Genomic DNA, 14,618 nt, shown 5'->3' with positions numbered 1-14,618 from the left:
AAAAGTCGGCCCAATTCTCCAGGAATTGGGCCGACTTATGTGACACTTTATGTGACTGAAGACTTCTGAATCCTTACAATGTATGATGCTTATGCTGTCAGGATTCTATTGCTGGTGAGAGTTGGCAGACACATGACCCCAAATATGTAATTTGCATACCTGCCGTTACATGCCCACTAGACGTGCACAGCCTCTATCAATTCATTTGCATTGGGAGTGGCTAAGCACGTCTAGTTGGAATGTTACATGCATGCAAATCATATACTTATAATCATATACATGTATATAATCATATACAGCACCCTATGATGTAAGGATTTAGAAGTCTGCAGTCTCATAGACTGAGTGTAGGTTTTTGTAAGTAGACCAGACAATTCTTATAAAGGTGTAAACGAGTATAAAGTTTTTAGCAACCAGTGATTTTGTTCAATTTTTTCTATAAAAATTGCGATCAGATCTTTTTACAACTTCTTGTCTTCCCCCTTCACAAGTATTTTCTTCTGCCTGCTGCACTCAGATTTCTGTAGCTGGTTAAGCCTCTGATGTCACTGTGTGCTGTGACTTCATGGCGTACATATTAATATCACAACGTGCATCCCCGAGGGGCTACCTAGGCCATGAGACATCCCATCATAGAGTGCAGCAGGCTAAAGAGGATGCGTTCGATGCGGGCAGGTGAAAATTGGTGGGGAGGACTAGATAGTGGGTTTTGAGGGTTTTAAGTGATTATTATTTTTTTTTCCTATTCTCTGAGGTGTGCAGAGATCACCGGAATAGGTTTGGTGCAAATATATTTGTTCTTCCCATTCTATTGGTCTGTAGCCACTGCACAGAAGAGGAAGTATCGCACCTTACCAGACAATATCCAAAGCTACTTATTCTTTTGGTTAGCTGGCCTGGCTTGACGTCACAAGTAGAGTTGAGCGAGTACCTAACTATTCGTACTCGCTATACTCTTATCTAATACTCGTGTATTCATTCCGTGTGCAGTGCAAGTCAATGGGGACAAACTCGCAATATAGCGAGTAACCGGAAATCCATACTATTCGTGCGAGTAGCAAATAGTGCGAAATTCGGGTTAATCGGTACTTAGCGAGTTTTTCCCCATTGACTTGCATTGTACACGCTATTCGTAAGAAATACGCCAGTATTAGACAGTACTCGTTATGAGAGTATGAATATTTAGATACTCACTCAACTTTAGTCATGAGTGTGTCAGGCTACAAAAGTAATATTGTACCAGGTTGGCCAGACAAAAGAAGAGTCCAGGATGCCCAATTAAAAGTGGGCATCCGCCCAAGGCTGTGCAATGGCCAACGGCAAATGTTGGGGCCGATGCTTGCGATGCCAAGCGCCATAGTACCTGCCCCCGTCGCAGCAGCGATATCTTGTGATCGCTGCCGTAGCGAACATTATCGCTACGGCAGCTTCAAATGCACTCACCTGCCCGGTGACATCGCTGTGGCCGGCGACCCGCCTCCTTCCTAAGGGGGCGGGTCGTGCGGCGTCACAGCGATGTCACACGGCAGGCGGCCAATAAAAGCAGAGGGGCAGAGATGAGCGGGACGTAAACATCCCGCCCACCTCCGTCCTTCTGCATAGCCGGCGTGAGCCACAGGACGTAGGTAGGAGATGTTCCTCGCTCCTGCGGCTTCTCACACAGCGATGTGTGCTGCCGCAGGAACGAGAAACAACATCGTACCGTTGCTGCCGCGCAATTTTGAAAATGTCGGACACTACACAGAGGATACGATTACGACGCTTTTGCGCTCGTTAATCGTATCAAAAACGATATCACCTGCGACGCCGGATGTGCATCACTTTCAATTTGACCCCACTGACATCGCAGCTGCGATGTCGTAGTGTGCAAAGTACCCCTAAAGCTATGAGTAATCTCAGCTATAAGGGAAATAATCCTTAACCCCTTGTGCATCAAATGAAAGTAAATCCACTCCTAATACAAGATAACAGTCAAGTGAGCTCCACAGAAGATCTGCAATCAATTAAGGGTACCGTCACACTTTAGCGACGCAGCAGCGATCCCACCAGTGATCTGACCTGGTCAGGATCGCTGCTGTGTCGCTACATGGTCGCTGGTGAGCTGTCAAACAGGCAGATCTCACCAGCGTCTAGTGACCAGCCCCCAGCCAGCAGCGGTGTGCAAGTGACGCTGCGCTTGCACGGAGCCAGCATCTGGAAGCTGCAGAGACTGGTAACTAAGGTAAAAATCGGGTATGGTTACCCGATGTTTACCTTAGTTACCAGCGCACACCGCTTAGCTTAGCGTGTGCAGGGAGCAGGAGCCGGCACTGGCAGCGTGAGAGCTGCAGAGGCTGGTATCGAAGGTAAATATCGGGTAACCACCTTGGTTACCCGATGTTTACCTTGGTTACAGCTTACTGCAGGCTGTCAGACGCCGGCTCCTGCTCCCTGCACATTCAGGATTGTTGCTCTCTCGCTGTCACACACAGAGATGTGTGCTTATCAGCGGGAGAGCAACAATAAAAAAACGAACCAGGGCTGTGTGTAACGAGCAGCGATCTCACAGCAGGGGCCAGATCGCTGCTCAGTGTCACACACAGCGAGATCGCTAATGAGGTCACTGCTGCGTCATAAAAAAACGTGACTCAGCAGCAATCTCAGTAGCGATCTCGCTGTGTGTGAAGTACCCCTAAGAGTTGAGACCTTCTGATCCCATGCGGACACAACACACTCGTGGCATCACAGCCAAAAAATCATTATAATTTACTTCAATTTAGTTTAATTTACTTCAATATACTGTCAAGTAGGTGCCAAAAAAGCTAAAAGCTAAAGGCAATTGTCCATACATTTCCATTGCTTTTGATAAATCATGATTTTTCTATATTAAATGTATTTAACTGCTGAGGAATCTAATAAAGATTCAACTAGAGATTTACTTGCTTTTAACATGAGCATGCAATTTCTAATTTCCATAAAACAGGTCAATAATAGATATTTGCAAAAACCACATGATTTGATAGGGGCACAATTTGCATTTTCCTGATTAGCAAAGCTCATCTCATATATTTATTTGCTACTGTAAAAAATGTCCCTCAAAAATTTTCGGCAAACAGAAAAATGATCACAGCTCTTTATTATCTGCAACTTCCAAATCTTGGAATGATATTCTTAATATTTTAAAATGTTTAATGATTTTTACTGAAAGAAGAACAAAAGCCTTGATCTATGAGATCATCTCATCTTTGGATTTAGATACATCTTGATTAATCATTATACACATGCATGGGCTGTATATGCTAATTAGTAATTTTGGAAGCCTCTACTATTTTGTACTTTCCTCTTCTCTCCATGGCTTCTTATTCACTTTTTCCTTTCATTGCTGACATCAACGAAAAACTCTCTATATCTCTATTCGGCAAAGGTTCCTCAAGATGTTCTCTTGAAGCTCCAGCTACGAAAAACCTATCAAGCCAAAATGTAACTTGCTCTTGTTTTACTGTACCCAAGTTCTTTACCTCTAAACCATATTCTTCTCTAACCTGACAAAACGAGGAAATAAATTGTTGAATCCCCAAGAACATAGATATTATGACTTATTTAACCAAATCAAGCTATTGGATTTGTAGGTTTCTGATTTAGATATAAAAATATCATCTTATTTTAAGGGTTTTAGAAGTTAATTAGAAACCTTAAAGCAAGAAACATATGTAAAAATGTATCTTTTTACGCCTTGATGTTAAGTCCTTTTATTCCACATCAAGCACTTGGGTTATTTGACAAAGGTAAATTATATTCTGACTTGACTGGATTTTGTTTCCCCGGAAAGAGTTTGCAATTGCTAGCGTTCGAATCATTATTGTATCCGTGCTTTTTTCCCTTTGGTTTTTAATGTTTTTGCCTTTTTTTCTCACTTATTCTGTCAATTTGTGTTTATTTTTAACATCACTTTTTCAAGAGAAAAAAAGTGAAGGAAAATCCAGCATCCGCATATAAAATTAAAACATGGCTTTATGAAAAAATTAAAAACTAGAAAAAACCATGACAATATTCCAAGTAGACGAACTATACGAATAATACTAACGAATATTGCCATGGTTAGCGTTTTGGGTCTTAGTTATTTTCAGCTGATTCATCAATTGTGTTTTTTTTAATATGTAATTTTATGCAAGTCTTTATTTTTTGGGGGCACAAATTTGGCAACATTTTACCTTAACATGAACAAAAAGAATTTTTGATTTTGGAAAACAAACATGAACTTTGTGTACCATTTTGAACATTTCGGTACAAAAAATGTCAACCAATACAACAAGACATAAAAATAAAAATGCCTTAAAAACAGCAAAATATGAATTAGGCCCTAATTCGATGTTTAAAGAGATGTACCATCAGATGAAGAGCCTTTCTCAAACTGTTTCCGCAAAGTTGGAAGCTACTATTATACAATATGTCTTGGAATCCTTAAGCATTAAGATTCTTATTCTCTAGAAATAAAAGGGATAAGTCAAACCCTGAAAAATAAACTCATAGCAGTACTTTAGAGTTGGCACAAGGCATTCAGACACTAACGTTCTCCTGGCATTCACCAAACCCAGACTCATCCATCAGACTGCCAGGTAGAGAAGTGTGCCAAGCCACAAACCATGTTTCCACTGCTCTATAGTCCAGTAGTAGTGGTTTTATAAGAATCCTTCCGACATTTAGCATTGTGCTTGGTGATGTAAGGCTTATATGTAGCTGGTCAGCCATGGAAACACTTTCAATAAATTACATTTTTGTTTTTTGTGTTTATTTTAATACCAGAACTAGCAGAGCATTAGTGACTTTTATGGACTGTGCTACTCAGCAGTAGGTAACCCTGTTCTGGAAACCATGTAAAGTTACACTTTCTGGCAGAATTTTGTGATCATGGAATATTTAGGAGGGAAGAAATTTCCCAAACTGACTGGTTATATTGCTAACATCCTATTCGAGTATCACTACCAAATTCAGGGAGCTCTTGAGAAACAGTAATTGTGTCATAAATGTTAGTACTGGTAGACTACATGGGATTTTTTTAACATGTATTAATAGGACTTTTAACTCAGACTATGAATCGTTGGACTCTTAATCGTATAATTCTTGTACAAGGCTTCATCTGATCTGATGAAATCCCATTACAGTCATCACCAGACATCTGCAGCCAATCACTGGTCTCAGCAATCAAGTGTCCAGAGAATGACACTCTATTTTAAAGCCTATTTTCAAGTATTTGTTTTCTGTTGCTTACATTTGAGAGGTTCCTATAGGTAGAAATTATCACAAGGGAGATTTTACAAACATCACTGTCATGGCGGCATCATAATCTGTGGAGACTACATATTCTGACACTGCACCTGATAACTTGTCGGTGGGCTGTATCAGCGCAGGCTGACTTGGGCATCAACCAACAGATTGGTAGTTTGTAGGCAGGCTAGCAAGAGTTAATCTCTGCTGGTCTGCTTATGAGTCATCTTTGATCACATGTAGTGGGCGAGCCAATTGTAGTGGCCCGGTCCAGATTGTGTCTGTTTCTTTAAGTACATATACTTATATGTAATATTATGCTATATGTTATAAGTAAAGCATTTTTCACTTGTGTTCTAGCACCATCTACTGGTGAAAACTATAAGAATCTGAAGTGTTAATTGGGTGTTATCCTATTGGCTAGTTCTTGGTCACATGGCTCAATAGGTGTAGCTATTCTCCAGCCTCTATCTAGAAACAACTGGAATGAGCTGGCTCTGGCTGAGTCTCCTCTGAGGGAAGACATTATGTGGAGAACCTCTTCACCACAAGACTCCTCCTAGGCCCAAGGCCTAGAATTTCATCATTTCCTGATTTTTACAGCCAATATGCTGAAGGCTTCCTATCCTGACATTGTGCATCTCTTCAGACAGTAGGGCATACTGAGTATATACCAGACCCTACTGCACGCAGATTGGGGAAGTTTGAGGGTCTCCCGCCCCACTGCAATATTAGTGGCTTTCATGCCATTATCCACACACCAGCCATCCGCTCCCCGTAGCACGCTGGGCAACTGTCTTCATTTGCTTACAAGTACTGCACGTGTCTGAACTAGCAGTGAAATTAACCCCAGGACTCCAGGTCTGTACACTCTTATCATATCTACCCTCTAAACTCAAGAGACTCTGAACCTAAAGCATACCAGTATTAATTCTGAAACAAATCGTGCACTTAAAGCTCCAGTACCCTAATTGCACTTCAGCATTCAACTCCAAGCTGGATTTGCCATGGCCTACCCATGAGAGACTGTGAAACATATATTCCGTATTGATTTGCTTTGTTCCTGCTATATTAAAGCAACTGTTATCCCCAAGACCGTGTCTGTGGACTGTCCATCAGCTGTGGATACTGTGTGGGGGTGGATAGCAGGGAACATCTGGGCCCTTACACAATCACATTTGCTCCCCTTCTATATATGCTGGATGGACACTTCCATTAATGCCAGCCATAGTTTATCTTAGCTGGTCTGGTGAGGTGTTGTGATCCAGAGTAACTGGTGGGTGTAGTACTTTGTTGCTGTGAGCGGTTGCGGTGTTAACCCTTGTCTTTTTAAGCAGTGAATATTCAATGAGGGTTAATTGTCGGCTTTGGAAGTGAATGCGTGACCTGGAAGCAGCTTGCTGCCATGATGGATCTTTGGTGAGTACACAACGTGCTCTTTTATCCCCCTATCTAATTCTACAACTATTTTTAATCTCCAGATTCTGGTTTTCATAGACTTATATAGGTACTATATTCTGGACTAGATCCATTTTTTTAAAACATTTAGCAGGGACCCGCCGGTCCCAGTTTTCTGCAAGTGACCCATTATCTGAGCATCTAATTAGTAAAGCCTGCAGTAATCCAAATTATGGAATGGGACATCATAGGATCAGATGACATCTCATTCTATTTTCTTGACGTCTTGCTCAACTCGACCACTATCGCCAATGAGAGACCTCATCATTTTAGTTGTCGAAGATGACTTGACATTGTTTTTTGTCTAAATTCGATGACCAGAGCAACCTGAAATGAAATAATATGATCTAAAAACAGTGAGTATGTCTCATTTTATTATTTTAGATCAATATTTAAAGAGTTATATAACCCACTTTGAGAAAATATTGAGCTCTATTTCCATTTTAAAGACGTTAGTATGTTATGAAATTTCTGTCATGATGTGACTTTGAGATAGGAAGGGTAAAAGTGGCCTCCTATACTGTCCCTCATGCTAGGGGACCCTGGGATATCCCTAACCTCAAGATTACCCCTAAAGGTGGAGATGCTGGAGTCTCGTACTTTACTATTCTCCTGAGCAGAACTAATCTGTTATCTCCCCCCTGGGAAGGAAAGTTCAGGATAGCAACACAAATACAGACAGACAAGGGAAAAAACAAAACTCAGACATACTGCAAACTTACAGGAACAGACATCAGGAAACTAAGGAGAAAAGCAAGAGAAGGACGGCGCTCGCTGTGCGCTCCACAGAAAGAATGAATAATAATAATAATTTCTATTTATATAGTGCCAACATTTTCCGCAGTGCTTTACAATTCAAAGGGGACATGTTTTGAATGAATGAGCAATGACTAATTGCAGTCAGACGCAGTCACAGAGGATGGGGGCACGTCTGACTTCAACCAATCACAGAGGCCTGGCCAGCCGATGGGCGGGGAAAGCAGTGCATATGGATGAGCAATGATGAGAGGAGGCCGCAGGAGCAGCTTACAGCTGCGCGGGAGCAGTTTACAGTTGTGACGGAGCCTCGATAAGTATGAAGCGCTCGCTTCATTCTTATTTTCTTTTTTTTTTTTAACTTCTCGAGTGTCGAATACAGATCATACAGCCGGAATACCGGGAAACTTTGAAACCGCGTAGATCCAAACTTTTACAGTCCGGGTCCACCCAGCTCCAGTCACCATCTACATTTGGTAATTTTTTTTCTGTTATTATGTGGTTCCTATATGCACGTTTCTCAGCAAACTATTAACTAATACCAGCTATCAATGGTAGCTAAATATCAACTCACTCAATATTCCCTTTTTTAAGATTTTTTTACATTCTTGCCATTTTGGAGGCTTGGCATTGCTGAAGGTGGTGTATATCTATTTTTACTGCCATCTTCAAAAAACCTCAGCCATGCTCGAGCTATACCAGTTTTTATGGAATAGAAGACGTGCCAAATTCATTGTTCATTAAATTTAGAGTAAAAACTACAGCCACTTTTTAGGATTTGGACAGACAGGAGTGACCACACCCTGTATCGCCCAAGCTTCATCCATTTTGGTGGAGCTGATCCAAAGTGGTTTTAAGACGCCAAAAGTCACGGAATTTTTGCAGAATTACAGTTGCAAAAAATAGAGACTTTTCAAAGCTTTTAGGACACTTTTATGGCATAAAATCTTTGATTAATCAGCTCTGCTTACTTTTCCCACCAACATTAAATGTTGTGGCCTTATTACACTGTACTACTAGGTGTTCTAAGGAAGTGCAACACAAACTCGACTAGATGGCAGCAGAGTGGGGAAAGAGCAGAAATAACCTGCCCAGGAGTAGTACAGTGAAGTCACCACAAGGTGGCAATAGAATAGTCAGACAAGCCAGGACAGATACTAAAGGTCAAACAAAGTACAGAGGAGCAATCAAAGACATTGTCAGAAACAAGTCACGGGGTCAAGAGCCTGTTAGTAACGGAGATGTCAGAGGGGAGAGACAGAATCAAGTCGGGGCCGGAGCTTAGGTGGATACCAGGAAGTTCAAGTTCACAAGACAAGGAGATAAGATAGAAGGGACAGGCTGGGAGTAGGTAAACAAACACAGGTAGGGGATCAGAGGAATGCAATCGTGTAACAGGGTGAAAATCTACATAAGATAAATTTGCTGGGCAGGCACACTGCTAGACAGTAAGGAGTTACATTAGGTTTCCCTGGTAACGTAGACTGAGAGAGAAGGTTGAAAATTTCAGTCAAGTTCTGAGGGACTGTGCAAGAGAAAGATGGCTGTTGTTTCCCCGTGTTTGGATTCATAGGATTGCCTGTTTTGTTTTTTTTCTCTTTTTGTGGACTGCTTACTCATTTTTTTTTCCTTGTAGCTCCTACTGCCTCTGACGAGGGGAATTCATCTGAGTGATTTTTTCTCCAAAAACTGTTTGGATAAAATCATCTAAGAGTGAATCAGAAGCAGTCTGAGAGGACGGACGCCATCTTGGGTGAAAGACTTCAGTGAGTAACAATTGACCTGAGACTGATCGGTGTATAATAGTCAGTCAGGGACAGATAGATAGATAGATAGATAGGATAAAGAAGAAGGAAGATTATTCTTCGACACATTATTCACTGAGAAGGAGCTGTGCTTGCTTGTTTATCCTGAGGCGTTTGCTCCAAAGTTATTAGAGGTTAAGCTGTGTTGTGCTGATGATGACAGACTATTCTGCCTTTGCTTCATCACACTGTCTGGGGGAAGTGAGGTACACAATATTGAATAGAGGTACATGTACATACATTTAATTGTTTCTGGCTGTATATGGGAAGGTGGCCGGGTGCCCTGATTGAATTGTAAATATAAGGGGAGGTGGTTGTAAGATTATATCCTTGGAGGGATCACGTGCCATTATCTGTAGTAGTGTACCCGGGTAAGCCCCATCAATAGATAAGGGAGGGAGCGGTATAGTGGGGGGAAATATAGTCCAGTTCATCCCTACAGACCGACACTTGAAGTCCTCCAAGTTGCATAAACTGTTATTGTTTATTCCGGGCTGTTGTAGCCCATAAGTTGTAAGAGAACTGTTTTGTTTTTTTTTATAAAGAAACAAAAAACTGTTATTCACCATCTTTGTGTCCCTGGGTTTTCCATAGTGCCATGTATCTTAAAAATCATAACGACTGGCATTCAGTCATTACAGTGGGACAGATCAGGAACTCACCAGAGCCAGCTACACATGCTGAAGGCATAGAATATAACCGCCATTGCATCAAGGGAGGAGTGGTAAGATATAGCATCCCGGAGACAGGAACGAGGCAGAGGGATGGTAACCCTTGACATAATCAGGGCGGGGCTGGAACACTGCCAAAGCAGATACCGACCTGGATCATGACAGGCTTTCTGCCATTTGGCCATTTATGTTAGCTCTTTTCAGTACAAATCTTCTGGTCTATGGCAATTTTTTGTTGCTTTTTGCATTAGTTTGGTTCAGTTCACTGTCAATTACTTGTTGTGAAGGATTATGATTGCATTAGGAAACTACCCCTACAAATCTATTTGCCTACTGAGGAATCTGATAGGATTGCCTTAGTGGATTATTTGCCAGCTATACAAGCATACATGTTCTAATTTCCATTAAACTATTTAAAAATAGAAAATATTTGCAAAAACCACATAATTTGATATATTCATTTTATGCGATTTGCATCTTCCCAATTATCAAAACATTTTTTGTATGTTCATTTGTCCTATTAATAGACATAGCTGACAGATGTTTGCTTTATAGCAAAACAGCCTCTTTCTTTCTATACAGCATCTCCCCAGCTTCTTCTAGCTACAAATATGAGCAAAGCTTTGAATAATGTTCTTCACGTCACAGATTTGATTTCTTTATTGATTATTCTTCCCGGATTCATATTCATAACTGCTGTGAATTTTCTGGACTGGAGGAAGAGCAAAAGACTTGATGTAAGTGAACAGCTCATCTCTGGACTTGGTCTACTAAGCCTCATACACAGAATCTTTCAAGTAAGCTTCCGAAGCACTGTACTGTTTCATGGCCTCAATATATTTTCCAGTTCTGCTTGGCTAAGCATTGACATTACCTATCTGTCTCTAATATTCAGCACTTTGCTCTTCTCCAGTTTACTCGCTATCCACTTCTGCCTGAAGATTGTGAATGTCAACCAAAACCTCTACATCTATATTCAGCATCGGTTTCCCAAGATATATCCATGGGTCTTCTTCCCATCCACCCTTGTTTCTTTACTTATAAGTGGCCCTGCTGCATCGGACATGTCAAAACTTGTCATAAATGGCACTGCTCTACTGAATCCAAATTTTTCACCCTTAAAAACATTAACGACCCTAAAATTGTATTTTGTATCTTCTTCAGTTTGTTTTTTAATATTTTTGATCTCGGTTGTGGTCACGGTCGTATCTCTGAACAGGCATATCCAACGAATGCAGGCTAATGAGGTCAATTTTAGAGCCGAATCAGTTGAAGCTCATGTCACCGCCGTGAAAACTCTTATCGCCTTGCTTGTTTTCAATCTCCTGTATTTTGGTTTGGTTATCGCAACAGTAGAAGATTATGGTCGACTGCAATGGATGCACATTCTTCTCATTGTATACGCATTCTTCCATGTTTTTTCTTACTTATTTTGTTACGTGGAAGCATAAAACTGCAGAAAAAGTTACATTCCATTTGGCTTAGATGTCCCTTTTTAAAAAAGACATATGGCTAGATGACATTTCGTCTAACATGGTGATTCCATTCCACGGCATTCCATCATTCTGCGTTGTAAAGCTCAGGTACAGACATACAGAAGAAGACCTACTTGTCCATGTTACGTGTCACAAAGTGATCCCACATTTGAGTTCCTGCCTTTTTGGACTTCTTGGACAAGTTATTAACACCTAGCACTATTTCTGAGACTGTATGTATTGTAAGTCTATTGGGTAAACGTGTATATATATATATATATATATATATATATATATATATATATATATATATAGCGAGAGAGAGAGAGAGAGCGGCAGAGCTTATGAGCTTGTATATATACACATACATATATGTGTATGTTGTAGAGTATGTATGTACTGTGTGTATCTCCACATATGTGTCTGTTTATGATCATATTTAAGTATATGTTACTACTATGTACATAAATTAAAAAGAGAACAAAGCAGTAAAAAAGAAAAAAGTCTAATAAGGAGATAAAGAAGTATTCTCACATCTCTTGAGCAGTGTAGAGCTATGTAGTCTCCTTACTTCTTAGTTTCTGGAATTTTCCTCCTTAAGGCTATGTACACACTAGAAAGTGCCTTTTTCTTAAGAAAAAAACGGACCCTCTGAAAGAATCCCGACCCGCGGTAAAAACCACACCCACATTTTTGCTGCGATTTGCCGCGGTTTTGCCGCGGATTTACCACGGATTTTCCGCAAGTTGGTCCCCGTGGATTTTTATCATTATCTATGGCAAAAACCGCAGGTACCTGCGAAAAAGAAGTGACATGCTCATTAATTCCGCAGCGGAAAATCTGCGGGTATAAAAAAATGCAGTCTGCGCACAGCATTTTTTAAAACCCATAGAATTTGCTGGGGAATGACTGCAGCAATGTTAGACACATTTTTGCAGCAAATCCGTGGCAAATCCGTGGCAAAATCCGCGGTAAATCCGCAGCATGCGCACAGGGCCTAAATGACAGTTCTAGCTAATAGCAGAGCAATAGTATTAGTAGAAGTATAATTTTCAACACAAGTTCTGCTGTAACACAGTGGTTTGTTTTGAGTCTACACTGTTATCACTATCTTTCTGCTCTGGAAGATGCAGGCTGGTGATTTTTCAAAACTTATAACAACAGCTTGACACAATCTGAAAGGGAGCTGAGCCGTTATTTGTTGTACAGAAATTAATGAGCTAGAGAGATGATTGGGATGTCAAGAGTTAACTCATTTATTATAATGTAACTACTGCACACTATTGATCAATGCTTGCGCAGTAACTATTGGCTGAGCTCCACGTAAAGGAGCTATGTAATAGGAGAATCACAGCAAATAGAAAAAACAAGTCAATTGCAAGCTTGATTATTTTCATGTTAACTAATTAAAGTAATTTATAAACCCTTTTACAGAACGGAAGCTTTGTTTCCCAAATTTTATTTATTTTTGACTGTCTTCCTAAGGATGTGTAACGCTAGTCACTACCTTACAGAGTCGCATGAAGGGAAGGGTAGTCAGGAAAACCAGGGTCTGGTTGCAGAAGGTCACATATAATCATAAGGGGTAAACAGAGACGTAGTCAAGGCACAATCCAAAGGTCAAAATTCCAGGAGAGCATATGGTAGTAATACAAAGTGAAGATGTAGTCAGATAACGGTCCAGAGTCCAAGACAGGAATAGGGAGAGGGCAGAGGGAAGCCCAATAACAGTCCGGGGTCAGAATACCAAGATCAGGAAACCAGCAGACACACAAACTACAGCAACACAGCAGAGCCAGAGAATACAACTAGCAGAATTCTGGGGGCGCATGCTCAGTAAAGAAGCCTGAGCAATTACCTGGAAGGTGGAACAGCTGAGTAACCAGCACCTCCCAGAACCAACCTGGACTCCTGTGTAGTAACCAAGCTGCCAGTTCAGTATCAAGGGAGGCGCCACAGAACATCTCCAAGGGCAAGATGCTCTACACAAAGGAATGGACACACTGCCAGATCTATAAGTGCCGCAGAGCATCTCAACGTCTGTGAGATGCTCTGCACAGAGAATCATGACAGGATAAGCGCCCACAATTTGTTTTACTGGGGGCTTCCACCTGGAAGCTTCCTGAAAACAAGACCCCAATCCCACAGCAGAAAATAAAGATAGCTCACAGCTATGCTAAAGCGACATTGTTATGCCCATGCTCCATCATGTATCACTCCTTTTAACAACATCAAGGGTTCATAAACCTTAAGGAGTATAAAAGAAGTGACACGTTCATTCTTCTGGTGACTTCCTTTTATATAGTTAAAAGTGCAGAGCCAAGACACCGGCAACGAAGAAAGATCAAAACTGCCAACAAAGCTGCTTGTGGAAAAGGGCAGCTGGCTTTTTCTTGAAGCAGCTTCACTTTGGAAAACTTGCCAGTTCCATTGGCGTCTTAGAGACATTGTGTACACATACCCTTAATATTGTTTTCCATTTTTTGGAAAACCACTCTCCCCCAAACTGTACTTTACTAACCCTACATTGATCTGCCACTGAGTCAACACCACTACTACCGGTTTCTGTTTGCGGCACCGACATCACATCGACAGCGCTGCAGACAATAGCTGAGCTCGGCAACTCTGCTCCTGTTGATGGCTTGAGCTGCTGAGATCACTGATTGGCTGCAGTGCTGTGGACATGATGTCATTGTTGCAGACAATAACAGACACTGATAGTAGCGGTATACCTGGAGTCCTTAGAGAGCTCTTTGGTCTTGCCCATGATGGATAGGTTGGACTGTGATTGATTGTGCGTGTGGCGCCCCTGAGGCTTCCGTCGCCACAGGAACATTGCACCCCAGCCAGAGGTGTGATGTCCCATTCTGGGTAAGGAAGGGGGTAAACGCCGGTCCATAGGTAAATTTGCACTACACCCATTGTTAGGTACACACAGGGACCGGGGATAGTGGCAGCTACCCCCCATGCTGCATGCTGGGGGGGCCGTAAGACCCATCCCTTCTCCCATAGGGTGGGGCCTAGCAACTGGGTAGGTGGGAGGAGCCAACCGAGTGTAGAGCAGATGCAGGAAAGTTAAGTTTCAGTTTGCAGTCAGAGGAGGGAGTGAGAAGTTGGAGAGCTGAGAGGAGTAAGAAGGAGAAAGTGACGCTTCCTGGTGAAGACCCTGGGACCCAGCTAGGTCCACGTGACACCACAACCGAGAAATA

At 41.6% G+C, this 14,618-nt stretch overlaps 1 protein-coding gene across 1 annotated transcript; it reads left to right on the top strand.

The window, feature by feature from the left end:
• Positions 1–10,545: 10,545 nt before the first annotated feature.
• On the top strand, positions 10,546–11,385 carry LOC142257674 (taste receptor type 2 member 4-like). Its single transcript, XM_075329811.1, has one exon. The coding sequence runs from the start codon at positions 10,546–10,548 to the stop codon at positions 11,383–11,385; it is 840 nt and encodes a 279-aa protein (XP_075185926.1).
• Positions 11,386–14,618: the final 3,233 nt, after the last annotated feature.

Source organism: Anomaloglossus baeobatrachus, chromosome 12 (assembly GCF_048569485.1).
Source record: "Anomaloglossus baeobatrachus isolate aAnoBae1 chromosome 12, aAnoBae1.hap1, whole genome shotgun sequence".
In the NCBI taxonomy this organism is placed as follows: Eukaryota; Metazoa; Chordata; class Amphibia; order Anura; family Aromobatidae; genus Anomaloglossus; species Anomaloglossus baeobatrachus.
Note: the sequence above shows the minus strand (reverse complement) of the source record. Positions and strands in the feature narration are given on the sequence as shown.